Source organism: Scylla paramamosain, chromosome 4, assembly GCF_035594125.1.
Source record: "Scylla paramamosain isolate STU-SP2022 chromosome 4, ASM3559412v1, whole genome shotgun sequence".
Lineage (NCBI taxonomy): Eukaryota > Metazoa > Arthropoda > Malacostraca > Decapoda > Portunidae > Scylla > Scylla paramamosain.
In genome coordinates, this window is record NC_087154.1 from 34,161,870 (window position 1) to 34,176,439 (window position 14,570).

At 49.5% G+C, this 14,570-nt stretch overlaps 1 protein-coding gene across 1 annotated transcript in view; it reads left to right on the forward strand.

Moving 5' to 3' along the window:
• LOC135100152 (uncharacterized) overlaps positions 1–14,570 on the forward strand; it is a 439,946-nt gene that overhangs the window by 161,060 nt on the left and 264,316 nt on the right. The window contains exon 3 of the mRNA XM_064003119.1: positions 1,682–1,740. Coding sequence (XP_063859189.1) covers positions 1,682–1,740 — 59 coding nt within the window. The remainder of the gene's footprint in view (positions 1–1,681; positions 1,741–14,570) is intronic.

Here is a 14,570-nt window from a genome sequence, read left to right on the forward strand (position 1 = left end):
ATAAAATATTCACAAGAATAAGGATGAGATAGGAGAAAATACCTGAAATATGAATACAAAAGGTAGAGAAGATTGTAGGGGTGGGTGTGAAAGACATTTGACCTCGACCACCACCACTACCACCACACCCCCTATATCTCCCAGACCACCACCACCACCACCCACTGAAAAGTGAGAGTCACCCTGGCGGGAAGAGAATCTTAAGCGTTTCGAATCGAGTGGTTCTTTGCATCCCTCAGCAGATCAAGATTGAGAGAGAGAGAGAGAGAGAGAGAGAGAGAGAGAGAGAGAGAGAGAGAGAGAGAGAGAGAGAGAGAGAGAGAGAGAGATTCTTATCGGTAGCGTCCAAAGTGCGTAAACATGTATTTGTTATGAAGAAACACAAACTCCACCCCATGGCAATTTTCTACCCTCTCGTCATACCTGAGACTGGACTTGGCCTCCGCCCACACTACTGCTACGCCTACCCTTGCGCCCACACACCGTTCACATCACCGCCCGACACAGCCCAACACCAACACAGTCCGCCCACGCCTCCAGCTATTCTCTCTCGCTCTCTCGCTCACTTTACACCATTGTCGTCGCTTACGTACTCAAGTAACATTCCTCGCATACTATTATCCCAGCCTCAAATTGGGCCCGTATGTATTTCGTCAGCCCCACAATAACACACTCCGCCTCTTCCCACGGCCGCCACCTTCCTCGCATCTCGCTGCTTCTCCTTTCCATCACACATCAAACGCCGGATCAAATGCATAAGCTGGCGGGGACCATAATTTCCGCCACCAACACCGTGTAAAGTTGCCTCCTACACCTAACAATACATTTAATGGCCGCGATGAGACGGCTTAGAGGAGCTCGCCGTCTTGCAGGTCGCCTCAGAGAGAGAGAGAGAGAGAGAGAGAGAGAGAGAGAGAGAGAGAGAGAGAGAGAGAGAGACTGGGGAAACTCGAGTGATGAGAAAGGGAAAGAGACGAGGAGGGAGAAGCGGCGGCTGGAGGAAGATATCTCGTTTAGGAAAAGAGTAGCGGCTTTAAGTTTTATTTCCTTCCCAAATCCCTCGCTATCAGGGATTATGGTCCTTAGCGGTAAGTCGTTAAAGTTCATAATGTATATGCAACAGTCTGCCCGTTGTTTCCTCTTCCAGACACTCCTGAACCACCACAACCACCACCACCACCAGAACCACAACTACCACGCCATCGAAGTGTTTTGTAAGACCTCCTTCCCCTAACATTTTCAACACGTCGTTTAGTTTTTTTTTTTTTTTTCTCCTAAACATCCCTAATAGTTTGCTACTCATTCACTTTAACACGTATCTAGTATTTAAAGCTCAGATTTTTGTCCGGCTTATCTCCTTCCTCCTCCTTCCGCCAGTATCAGTGAACGGTGTCCTGTTTTCCCCTCCGTCACATCTCCTGCCGCCCTCCTCCTCCCTGACAGTCTGCTGGCTCGTTCGTTCTTTAGATATAAGTCAGGAGGCAGATTATTACTATCGAAAAACCTTCACTCCTGCTCACTTATTCACTGCCCGAGTTATAGGATCGTTACAGGATCAGAAACCGGGCATAAAGTATCTGTTTGGGTGCATCAGGAAGGGAGGCGGTGAAGTCTTTTTTTTTTTTTCCCCGTCCTATTGTTCTTAAAAATCGTTGATGTTATTTTGTTTTTATGCTTTCAGATGCTAGTCTTCACTTGGCAAAGAGAAGTAACATCCCGGCTGCTTTTGATATCAGTCAGGTAAGAACATTTTGCCGTTTTGCTGCGCTGTCTTCTATGTTTATGTGAAATTGAGGAACTGGCACTTCTGACAGCTCGGCGAACACGCTGGAGTAACAAGGTTGAGAGGGTCTGAACTTTATGTGGGCGAGAGTTTAGGTGAAACAGTGAGAGTTAACGTGAGCGAGAATAAGGGAAGGACGAGGCGTGGGATGAACGCAGTCGTGCCACGAGGAAGGGCGTGTTGATGGAAATGTGCTGAAGCGGGAAGAAAGTCGTAGGACGAAGAGCGAAGAGACGGGAGAGTACGTAGCCGACCTGGTGAGAATTACGTTCATTGTAGATGAGATATTTTTACTTCTGTATAAGGAAAGGGAGAAAGGAGATGGCCTGTGTGTGTTTCAGTCAAGTTATAATGTGTCAGCTAACGGGGAAGGTCACTATCCAAAAATGACGATAATTCATGGCAAACCCGACAAATAGAAAATACGAGTGATTTCTTGAGAGGTCAGACTTCAGATCCAAGAGTAACGAGGTGAAATTAACGAGCAGATTTGAGCTGCAATTGAGAGGTACAGAATACAGTTTTATGATCGTTAAAAGAAGATTAGCACGGTGCGGGAACATATCGCGCAGTTCTACACTTCTCATTGAAAAATATGTTTGAGTAGTGACGCAACCGAAGCAGGATGGGAGAATATACACATAACTTTAATCACCAAACTGTTAAGTGGAAAGGAAATCCATGAACACTGACACGAGAAAAAGAAGAAAAAAATATAAAATACCAAGAGAGCAACACACACACACACGCTCACTAGGCGGGAGAGCCGAGGGCATGCCGGGACTAAGGGACCGAGGTTTAGTGGTTTGAGGAATGAATAGAGATGCGGGTGGTGCGGGACGAGGGGTGCAGAGGGCAGTGAAGGAGAGAGGGGAGGCTGACGTCACCTCTTGCGGTCACAACTCAGGTATGTCCGGCTGTTCGAGATACGTAGGTGAAGGTCACAGGACCTCACCGAACCTGTTTTTCTTTTTGTTCACTCCGTCATACCGGTTTCTTTCCCCTTCGTTTGTTTCCATTGGTTTCCTTCAACTTTACTTCCCTGTTCTTGTTTCGCTTGTGGGCAGCTTTGTAAACTGCGCAGAATGTTCCCTCACCAGGAAATATAAGCGTGATGACGGCCCGGGAAGGAGGGAGTATATGGCTGGTGCTTGTTATGCCTCACTTTCTTCCTCGTTCTGGCGTGTAGTGAACGTTGCTTATCTTCCTCCTACCGTCCCTCGTTCCCTATAACTCCCCGCCCCCCGAGAGCCTCAGTAACGACCCGGGGTGGACATGAGGAAGGGCGATGGGTGCATACCATGAAAAGTGACCCACCACGGCTCGCCTTCACACACACACACACACACACACACACACACACACACACACACACACACACACACACACACACACACACACACAAGCACATGTGCACTTTTATTATGCGAATATATGAGTTTTATCCCATCCACATCTTGAAATTATACCGGCACTATCTTCTGTCAATAAACGTCTGCAGGCTCCGAAAATCCTGGGACGACCTACAGGGGCCATCTTGGAAGACGACGATCTTTGCCGCGTGACCCGAGAGACATTTAGAGGCTTGTGAGGTGCCTGAATGAGCTCGAGTGACCCTGGGAGTGTCTTGGGATTGCTTTGCCTCATCCCTTATTCCGAAGGTTGCTCACACTTATAGATTATTACTTAATGGTTGCGTTTCGTAAAGATAGTCCTCATGAAAGCGATACCCAGAAGAAGCCGTCGTTGTTATTTCTAGTTTATATACGTATGTGATGTATTTTAAATTGAGGGAATTATGCAAAACTTACTTATAATTTCAAATAAGATGCCAGGCGATAGTATAAATTCACGGGAGTATAAAGCAAGAGGGGAGAAGGAGGGAGAAAGGACCTCAAGATCTTGGAGGATATTTACTGTAGTACGTACGTCTCTACATGCAAGAGTGGTGCATCAGCGACACTAACAGATATGCGACACACGAGTGGCTTTTACGAGTAGACATGTATTCGGAAACGCTTCATCGTGCATATCATCTCCACAACTTTTCAGACTTTAATGAACACTACTGGGATTTTCAAGGATGTTTGAATGATTCCAGTGGTAGTTGAACAAGGATTTCACATCAGTGAGACAACACACTCTTGAGGACGCGACTTATCATCATTGTGGTCTTTGAAAGTAGTTGTGGTAAAGAACAATGCATCCACTAAGAATAAGAGATCTAGTGTTACTGTCGTGTGTGTGTGTGTGTGTGTGTGTGTGTGTGTGTGTGTGTGTGTGTGTGTGTGTGTGTGTGTGTGTTGTCTTCGCAGCCACCTCTCAAACCGCGGCCCGGCCAGCGAGGGTGTGTGTTATGTAAGGTGTTGTGTGCCTCCAGTGTTGCCTCTCGCCCCACCAGGAACATTTGCAGGTAAAATATACACCGGAGGGAGATTAAGGGAGAGCAAGCGATTCAAGCATTAGAATTTAGCGGGAATTTGTTTTCTGTTGTTCAAGACTGCGAGGATAAAGTTAATGTGTGCCAATCCAGGGGTCAGGGGCAGGAGTCAGGGGTGCGCTGGTTGAGCCCTTCACGGCACTACTGTGGATGAAAAGATGTTGACCTTCGTAGGGAGAGTGGCAAGGCTTACGTACGCCTGGTGACTCTTAGTGAGGCAGAAAATGACTGGTTGAAATAGACTAAGCTGTCGAGAAATGTTGATTTTTTGGCGCTCTCTCTCTCTCTCTCTCTCTCTCTCTCTCTCTCTCTCTCTCTCTCTCTCTCTCTCTCTCTCATCTTAGTCTAAAAAACGTGCATATATAAGTAGGAAAGAAATACAAAAGCCGCGATCCACACCTAGCCTCTAAACTGATTTCCATCAAATTGAGGACTTTGGAGTGTCCCGAAACCATTTTTGCAAACAACAAAGAACTCGAGTCTGAGGTTCGTTAAAAGGCAATTGACTCGCCCCGGTATTGGCCCGTCGCCACTCAAAAATAATGTGCACAATTTCTCACCTTTTTATGAGCTTCTGTCGCCGTAAAGTGTCATTTTTTACCATAATGATTACAACTCTGCGCCTCGGGAAAATATATATATGTTGGCGGGAGTATCTTGAGGGACCCCTGGTGTGTAGCGCGAGGCTGCTTCGTCCACGGGGAAACGCGAGTTGAGTCCTCTCTCTAGACATTGACTTGGACTGTACTATTTTGCTTCCATATTAATAACTCTTAGGTAACATCAATATTTTACTCGAGTCATTGCGTGGAGGGAAGAAAGTACGGAAGTCAGTGGAAGGGAACCATGAGGCATTGTAAGTAGAGGAAGAGAAGCAAGGAAGAAGAGGTAGGACGTTATCACCATGACATCTACCTCCCTACACACCCACACTCTCCACTAGCAAGGTTCTCCAGACCTGCCCCAACACATGTCCTTGAATGTTACGTAGCAACTTTGTTTTTGCCCTCTCAGACTTGTTTGTGAGGGTGAGGCGCCACCACCATTACGAGTACCCCCCCCTCCCCGGTGTCAGTTCTGTCTACATCTTCACTACGTACTAATTGGATGTTTATGGTTCGAGCTGTGCGTGAAAAATGTGTATGTATTACTTGGTGTTGTTTGGTGTATCTAATGTTGCTACTCAGATACAAGGTTACGTAAGATAGTTTGCCGGGCCCACCCATTATACCACATGGGTTAGACTTTCATGTACACACACACACACACACACACACACACACACACACACACACACAACGTCTCCCAGTCTCACCTACATCCACGTATTAACACACATGCATACTCTGAGTCAACAAATTTCCACACATATGTATCCCCAGCGCTCCTTCACTCATACATGCGCCAAGGAATGAACATCCACAAAAAAAATCATTCACCGTCAAGACTCACCACACTCCACACTAGAAAGAAAAAGGAAAAAAGAAAACATCCATCTCAGACTCAGCACAATCCATTCACCCAGACCTCATTCTCATCCTGTATTTTCAGACTCATCATCCACGCCACCGCATCAGCAAGACCACCTGTACCACAATACCCAATACACCCCTACACTAGATCTCCACATACACCCTTTCATGTTACACTCTCCTATATTAGTACTGGACATTTGCTCTGATGGCGGATTACATTTATGCGGCTGTCACACGAATGTTGACCAGCTAGTTGCCTCCTACGCGCTCACACACACACGCACACACACACACACACACACACACACACACACACACACACACACACACACACAGTATCTATCCTCTTGCCCACGTACACATCACGTCATTCCTTCCCCTGATCAGATTTAAGCCGCTCAAGTCATGACTGTACCTGTTTATATCCATTCTCGCCCACGACCGCCCACGCCCGCTGATCCTTACTGCGATGTAGTCTGCTTGCCTCGTCACACACACACACACACACACACACACACACACACACACACACACACACACACACACACACACACACGACGGTGATGTAGACGCTTGCAATGTTTATTTGACATTCATTTGTAGTCCATTTGTAGTTGAATTTATCAGTGGATTGTTTTCACTTACAGTACTCGTATGTCTGATGTTTAAATGCCCCATGTTGGCGTCCCGTTTTTTTGTCAGCGTGTTCAGTAGGCGAGACATTTGGCTCTGCACTACTAAGCTCCCGAGAAGCGACGGATACTGTAAATTTATTCAGATTAAGCTGTTTTCCGACCGATTTTTCACCGCACACGGAGAATTTACAGTAAGATTATATGTGAAGGTGCCACACTTTGCGAGACATAATTGCCGTGTAACGTGCCAGGAACAAGTGTTTTGTGAAAGTTATCGCTAATATTTATTAAAAGATCGCGGTCTTCGTTGAACATTATATATATGCGTGTGCCTTTTTTTTTCCCCCAGTTCCACCTCAGTGCTTATGGCGTCAACGAGGTGCAAGAGTGGTTTAGTTCACACGTGTTACTGTTCTCGCGTGTTTTATCGGCTGATTTACTTAAGGCTGTAAGGATTCAAGGTACCAAAGGTGTCCACAAAGACAACGTTCCAAGTTTCATGTTTTTTTTCATTGTCTGTAATTATTTTTTTTCTTTTCTTCATGTCTGTGTAGACGTGTACCTGAAATATTGTCACGTTTCATAGCACTTAACATTTTGTGTGCCCATCTGTACGTCTCTCTCTCTCTCTCTCTCTCTCTCTCTCTCTCTCTCTCTCTCTCTCTCTCTCTCTCTCTCTCTCTCTCTGTCTAAAGGACGAAAGGATCTGCATATTGATGTAACACTTTAATACAAACAAAATTCATCCACGGTAAATCAATCCCTTAATGGCTGTCGTCCTTTCACACACACCACTTAGGACTCATCCACACCCCCACTCCACATCCACACCCCCTATTTACGCAGCCACCACAGTTACGCCAGCACACTCCGCTCCCCTTCCCACACCTGCGCCACCCCCTCCCACCTTTCCCAGCCAGAAGACGCGACAGCAAGAGGACGCGAAATCTGGCCGTGTCTCAGGCCTTTAGTGAGGTTTGGATTTATGAGGCTTTAGTATGCGTTGTCTCGACGTTTTATCTGAGCAGACATTATGTGAGAGGCTGGGGAGGGGATAAATCTGGCAGAGTGAGTAGAAGGAGGGAGGGAGGAAGGTGGGCTGCGGGAGAGGAAGGGGGCCAGGCTGAGGCAGTGGAATGGGAAAAGAGAGGGAGAAAGTCTTAGAACAAAGGCACCGAAATTCGTAGCCCAAATGAATAAAAAAAAAAAGAAAAAAAAGAAGAAGGTTCGGAACAGTATACCTAGGAAGAATTAATTAATGAAAGAGATTAAGAAAGGAAGGTATCAGAGGAAGAAAGATGAAAGAAAAGTCATCCTTTGCTTAGTGACAGAAGGAGTAAAGACAAGATGAAAGCATAAACTGGCAATAATTGTCCGTTTATGCTTTCATCTTTTCTCTATTGGGGGGAAGGGTATAAACGTGAGGAAAAAAATAGGTAAAGACATCAGGGTAAACATGCTAATAAATGCAATTATGTTAAGGCCCTTTAAGACGAGGTGGAAAATGAAAAATGAATAATGACTGTAGAAAGGATTAAATTATATTAACTGTGTGGTTGTTAGCTAGTTGTGTGGACGAGTGAACGAGCTAGGCTTCAGTCATAAGTGTTAAGTGGAAGTGCGCGGCCTGGCGCCGAGAGATCACCTACCTCCAGCCTTCTGTTCACACCTTCTGTGAATAAACACCTGCACTGTTACCTGCGTTTCCTGTGCCCCTGCTGGTCAAGAGTCGAACATGGCGCAGTGAGTAGGATCAGGACAAGGCTGCAGTGGGTACGGCGCAGAATGGAGAAGCAGTTGGAGGCGCTGGCTGCCCTGCTAGCGCGACAGTCGGAGCAGAGTCAGGCTCGCGAGGAGCGTTTAACCCAGCTGCTGGAGAGAGTGGGGACACAAGCTCCCAGTCGCACCACGGCGAGCAATGAAGGCGAAACCACAGCCCGCAGCACGTCTACCCAGGGCGCGAGGTTCCCGACGTCCGCCACCATCATTCCTCACTTAACGGCGTCAGCATCTTTACGTGAGTTCGACACGTGGCGCCATAAGTTTGAAGGATACGTAACCCTCGCCAGGATAGACTGTCTCTCCCTGGCTGAGCAGAGGGCGGCACTCGCTGCTGTCCTAGACGACGAGTGGACCCGTACACTTCGCTACGGGATAAGCTTACCGAGAGACGCGGAGTTAAGAACCATCCTCGATGCAATGTGTGAGTACCTGCGAAGCCAGCGCAACATCATCATGGATAGAAGAGACTTCTACTCCCGCGTGCAAGAAACGCAAGAAGGTTTTGACGACTTTTTATGTGCTGTAAAGGAAATCGCCAATTTCTGTGACTTTTGCGACCAGTGCATAAACCATCAGCTGCGTGACAGAATTGTCGTTGGGACACGAGACGAAGTGGCTCTGAAACGCATGCTGGAAAACAAGAAACTCACCCTTGAAAACGCCATAGATATTTGCAGAGCATCAGAGAGCGCTAACCAGTGTAGTGCAGTACTAAGGGGCGGCTCTCACTCTTCGAGCCATGGTGTGAACGCTGTCTCGAACTACAGGAAGGGCAGTTTCGGGGGCTCAAGCCCCACGGGCTGTTATCGTTGTGGCAAAGATTGTCGCAGTGACAAAAGGGGATGCCAGGCAATAGATAAAGTGTGTCGTAACTGCGGGAAAAGAGGGCATTTTGCGAGTGTATGTCAGCAGACAGTGAGGAAACGACGAGGAGCTTCGAGGAGTTCCTCAACTGTCTCTCCTCATCGCGGTGCAGGCCCGAGGCGGGGAGCCAGTGCCAGTGTATACCAGCTCTTATCAGGCGTATACACAAAGACGGTGACGGCACGACCTGCGCCCCAGGTGCTCATTACCGCCACACATCCCGCTGGAAGAGACAAGATTACGTGGACTCCTGACTCTGGGGCCGAAACGACCGTTATTGGCCTCGACACGGCAACACTCCTTGGAATCCCGCCCTCCAGCTTGGCGCCCGCTGATGGTGATGGACTTTATGCTGCCGGTAATCACCCCCTCACCTGTGTAGGAACTTTCTCGTCGCACTTGCAACTGGGCGACAGGGAAGCTGAGACTGTTGTGAGCGTGGTGAAGGAGGTGAAGGGGGCGCTGCTTAGCTGGTACGATTCCATCGCTCTCGGAATCCTCCCCGAAGATTTTCCGGCTCAAATCCGACCGCTACGCAGGGAAGAACAGCACACCGGCAACAGCTCCATCAAGTACCCGACCGCCTCGCAGCCACCTCTATCTACGCCCACAGAAGTGATCAGCTGGCCTCATTCCTACGACCCAACGCCACAGCAGCGTGCGGGGCACGCTGCTGCTGTGATCAAGGCCTTTCCCAGCGTCTTCGAAGCAAAGGAAGGTTTACGTGCAATGGCTGGTGGATCCATGGCCATCGAGTTGACAGACGACGCTCGACCCTTCGCCGTAACAGCATCTCGTACAATCCCTTACAATTGGCGTGAAGAAATTAAGAGCCAGTTGGAAGAGCTGCTTAACAAGGGAATCATCGAGAGTGTGGACTACCCTACGGCATGGTGCCACCCCATCGTGCCTGTCCCAAAAAAGACATCTGGTGTAAGGCTGTGTGTTGACCTGACACGACTCAACCGTTACGTGAAGAGGCCCGTGTATCCAGTGCGCTCACCTCATGACGCCATCGCCTCGATCGGGGACCGGAGCAGTTTGGTTCACCACTCTTGATGCCAAGATGGGGTATTTTCAAGTCCCCATTAGAGAAGAAGACCAGGATTTAACCTGCTTCATAACACCTTGGGGTCGGTACAAGTTTCGGCGAGCGGTTATGGGTCTCGTCTCGTCTGGAGACGAGTATAACCGTCGAGGAGACCAAGCTCTCGGCGACATACCTAACACCATCAAGATCGTGGACGACATCCTGGCCTATGACTCCACCTACAGTGCGCACTTAGCCCATGTCATTCAGATTGTGCGGCGGTGTGACCAGCACGGCATCACTCTCAACCCACAGAAGTTTACATTCGCGGAAAGAGTGGTAGATTACTGTGGTTACTCTGTTTCTGGACAAGGCTACACGACAGACTCAAAGAAAGTTAAGGCAATCTCTGACTTCCCACGACCACAGCACATCACCGACTTACGATCATTCATGGGTCTTACAAACCAGCTTGGAAGCTTTTCTCCTGCTGTGGCTGCAGCTGCACAACCCCTCAGAGATCTCTTACGCCCGAAGAACAGTTGGTGCTGGTCTCCTAACCATGAAGAGGCGTTTGAGAAGGTGAAACAGTGTCTCGTCAGCCCACCTGTCTTGGCATACTTCGACCCATCATTACCAACGATGCTACAGACTGACGCCTCAAGGATGCACGGATTTGGATTCGTTCTCCTGCAGAAGCACAGTGACCAGTGGAAGATGGTGCAATGCGGGTCAAGATTTGTTACAGACACAGAGAGCCGCTATGCAGTAATAGAGTTGGAAATGGCTGCAATCGTCTGGGCAGTCAGGAAATGTGGCACCTACCTGAAAGGACTCCCTCACTTCGATCTAGTGCTCGACCACCGCCCCGCTGATACCTCTCCTCAATAGCAAGTTGTTGGGAGAAATAGAGAACCTGCGGCTGCAGCGCATGAGGGAGAAGCTTGCTCAGTATTCTTTCACAGCAAGCTGGCAAAAGGGATCGACACACTGTGTGCCCGACGCCCTCTCACGTGCTCCAGTACAGGACCCAGTGGAGGAAGAGGATGCTGCTACTTCTGGTGACCTCGACCCTCTCCACTCAGCGGTCATCTCAGCGTTATCTGCCACCAATGAGGACGGCGTCCGCTTAGCACCACTCCAGGATCAGACTGTGGAAATGGTACGTGCCGCAGCAGCAAGAGACGGGGAGTACTGCTTGCTCAAGAACGTCATCATCGAGGGCTTCCCTGATCATTGCCACGACCTCGATCACCGCTTGCGTACGTACTGGCCGGTGCGCAGTCTGCTGGCCGTAGACGACGACCTGGTGGTTTACGGGCCGAGGCTTCTTATTCCTCACAGCCTCCGCCGAGAAACACTAGAGCGACTCCATGACAGTCATCAGGGGATGGAGCGCACCAAGCGACGGGCCCGACAAACGGTGTACTGGCCTGGTATGGACAGAGACGTTGAGAACGTCGTTTCTGGATGCTCACTATGCCGTCCACTCCTACCAAGCCAAGCCAACGAACCTCTCTGGCAGGACACGGACACACCCAGCAGGGTGTTTGAGTCAGTTTCTGCAGACTACTTCCACGCAGCAGGCCGTACATACCTCGTGTATGTAGATCGCTTGTCTGGGTGGCCTCACGTGTCTGCATGCTCACGTCCAGCATCGGCTGATCAGCTCGTTCGTGTCCTTCGGGGTGTGTTCGCCGACACGGGCGTGCCTGTTCTCCTGAGGACTGACGGTGGACCGCAGTTCACTTCTTCATCGGTACGGCGCTTCCTGGCTCGATGGGGGGTGGAGCATCGTGTATCTTCACCTCATTATCCACGCTCCAATGGTCACGCCGAGGCAGCGGTCAAGTCCGTGAAGAAGCTGATCCTCACGACCACACAGCAGGGACACCTGGACGAGGATGCGTTCGCTCGCGGGTTGCTGGAACTGCGCAACACTCCGAGGGCGGAAGGGCGATCACCAGCACAAGTCCTCTTCGGTCATCCTATGAGGTCCTGTGTCCCGGCTCATCATCGCTCATACGCTCAGCAGTGGCAGCGCGCTGCTGATGAGTGCGACGCCAAGGCAGAGCGACTGAGGAAGAAAGCGAAACTTCGCCACGACGCGTCCGCCCGTACTCTTCCTCTCCTGCACCTCGGTGGCCACGTCGACGTTCAAGATCACACGACAGGCCTCTGGGATCGCCTGGGTGTCATCGTGGCTGTTGGGCGAAGGAGAGACTACCTCATCAAGATGGGCAGCGGTCGCGTGATGTGGCGTAATAGAAGACACCTACGCCCACACAGACCTCTTGCTCCCCTTCCTGTCGAGCAGCACACCGCTCATGGCGGTGCAGCGCTTCAGCATCAGGGTCACGAGGAACACCACCATCCCGGTAGCCCGGAGCATCAGGGTAACGGGGTACACCGTGGCCGAGAGCAACCAGAGCGTCGAAGCAGCCGACAGCGTAGGGAGCCGAGACGACTGCAGGTGCGGTGGCACCGTAGCACCTACGATTAGTCGTACGTGTTCATTGTACGCTGTGTTTGTTTTGTGTATATGTACCGTGTTTTCTGTACTTCAATCATTGTAACTTTGTTTCATGTGTTACGGTAGCCATAACAAAGATAAGGAATCTTCCTTATGTCTCGGGGGAGGTGTGTGGTTGTTAGCTAGTTGTGTGAACGAGTGAACGAGCTAGGCTTCAGTCATAAGTGTTAAGTGGAAGTGCGCGGCCTGGCGCCGAGAGATCACCTACCTCCAGCCTTCTGTTCACACCTTCTGTGAATAAACACCTGCACTGTTACCTGCGTTTCCTGTGCCCCTGCTGGTCAAGAGTCGAACATTAACTAACATGAGAGAGAGAGAAAGAGAGAGAGAGAGAGAGAGAGAGAGAGAGAGAGAGAGAGAGAGAGAGAGAGAGAGAGAGAGAGAGAGAGAGAGAGAGAGTTTTCTATATCCTACTCGTCTTTGTTTCAGTAGGTTTCAATGTCCCGACCTCTCCTTCGTGGTGTCTGTCGGTGTGTTTTAGCTGGGTGAGTGAGGGTGACGTCCATCTTGCTGCAAATGATAAGATGTCTCGTCTTTTCCTCTTCACTCGATTGTTGCCTCTTCGGGTTCGTTTGTCGGTTCCTTTCGTCTCCTTCAGAAGCTTCTTTCAGTGCCTCATTCTGTGTTTACTGAGTTTCTTTTCCGAATTCCTTTAAATTTTATTCTTATCTCTGTCATGTGGTTCTCTGTCCATTTGTCTGTCTGTCTGTCTGTCTGTCTGCCAGTCTCTCTCTCTCTCTCTCTCTCTCTCTCTCTCTCTCTCTCTCTCTCTCTCTCTCTCTCTCTCTCTCTCTCTCTCTCTCTTATTTGTTTTCCTCCCTTTCTATATTCATCTCCCTTTCACTTCCATGTCTGTCCTCCTCCTCCCTCCTCCTCCTTCCCTTTGCCTCCCAAAACCTCAGATGGAGTTCGTGGCCTGAGGTCATCAGGAACTGCCTCACAGATGTCAAGTTTGTCGGGCTCACCCCAGCTGTGAGGTGACCGCCCGTGTCCCGCCCACACTGACACGCCTCTGCCGCCCACCACTTCCACCGACGGTTATCACTAAGTGTGCCTACCCCCCTGGAAAACACACGCACACACACACACACATACACACACACACACACACACACACGCACACACACACACACATATACACACACACACACACACACTTCTGTCACCATCACCTAAAATTTACTTACGTCATAAAACTATTTACCATAAGCTGTTTTTTTTTTTTAATATCCATAATGACTCTCTCTCTCTCTCTCTCTCTCTCTCTCTCTCTCTCTCTCTCTCTCTCTCTCTCTCTCTCTCTCTCTCTCTCTCTCTCTCTCTCTCTCTCTCTCTCTCTCTCCGTTACGTAACCTCTTTCATCCTTATTACCCATCCTACTTTCTACACACTCATTGACTCACTCACTCACTCACTCACTCACTCGCCGTCCCTTTCTCAGATTTCACTCCCATCACTACCCAGGCTCACCCACGGGAAATCTTCTGCACATTTCCCATCTAAGTATCCCCTCCCTCGCACCCTCGCGCATTCCATCTCTTTCCTCACTCACATCCCACTCATTCTTATGCGTCCTGCCCTCTTCCTCTCATCCCACACACCGCGAACCCTTCAAAATTCTCTTTTCTCTCTCTCTCTCTCTCTCTCTCTCTCTCTCTCTCTCTCTCTCTCTCTCTCTCTCTCTCTCTCTCTCTCTCTCTCTCTCTCTCTCTCTCTCCACCCCCCAAAACCCGTCTCTTCTTCGTACCTTCCCTCTCCTCTGTTTTTGCCTCCTCTCCTTCCATCCTTCTTTTCCATCTTCCTCTCTCCTTCTCCTCCTCCTCCTCCCCCTTACCCTCCTCCTCTTCCCCCTCCTCCTCCATCTCCTTCTCCTCCTCCTCCTCCTCCTCCTCCTCCTCCTCCTCCTCCTCCTCCTCCTCCTCCTTCTTCTCTTCCTCATCCTTCTCCTCCTTGTGCAAGCTAGTTGAGTGCCCCCTATGCTCTTATTGCATTAAAAACAGATGCCTTATTTAACACAGTAATGAAAGG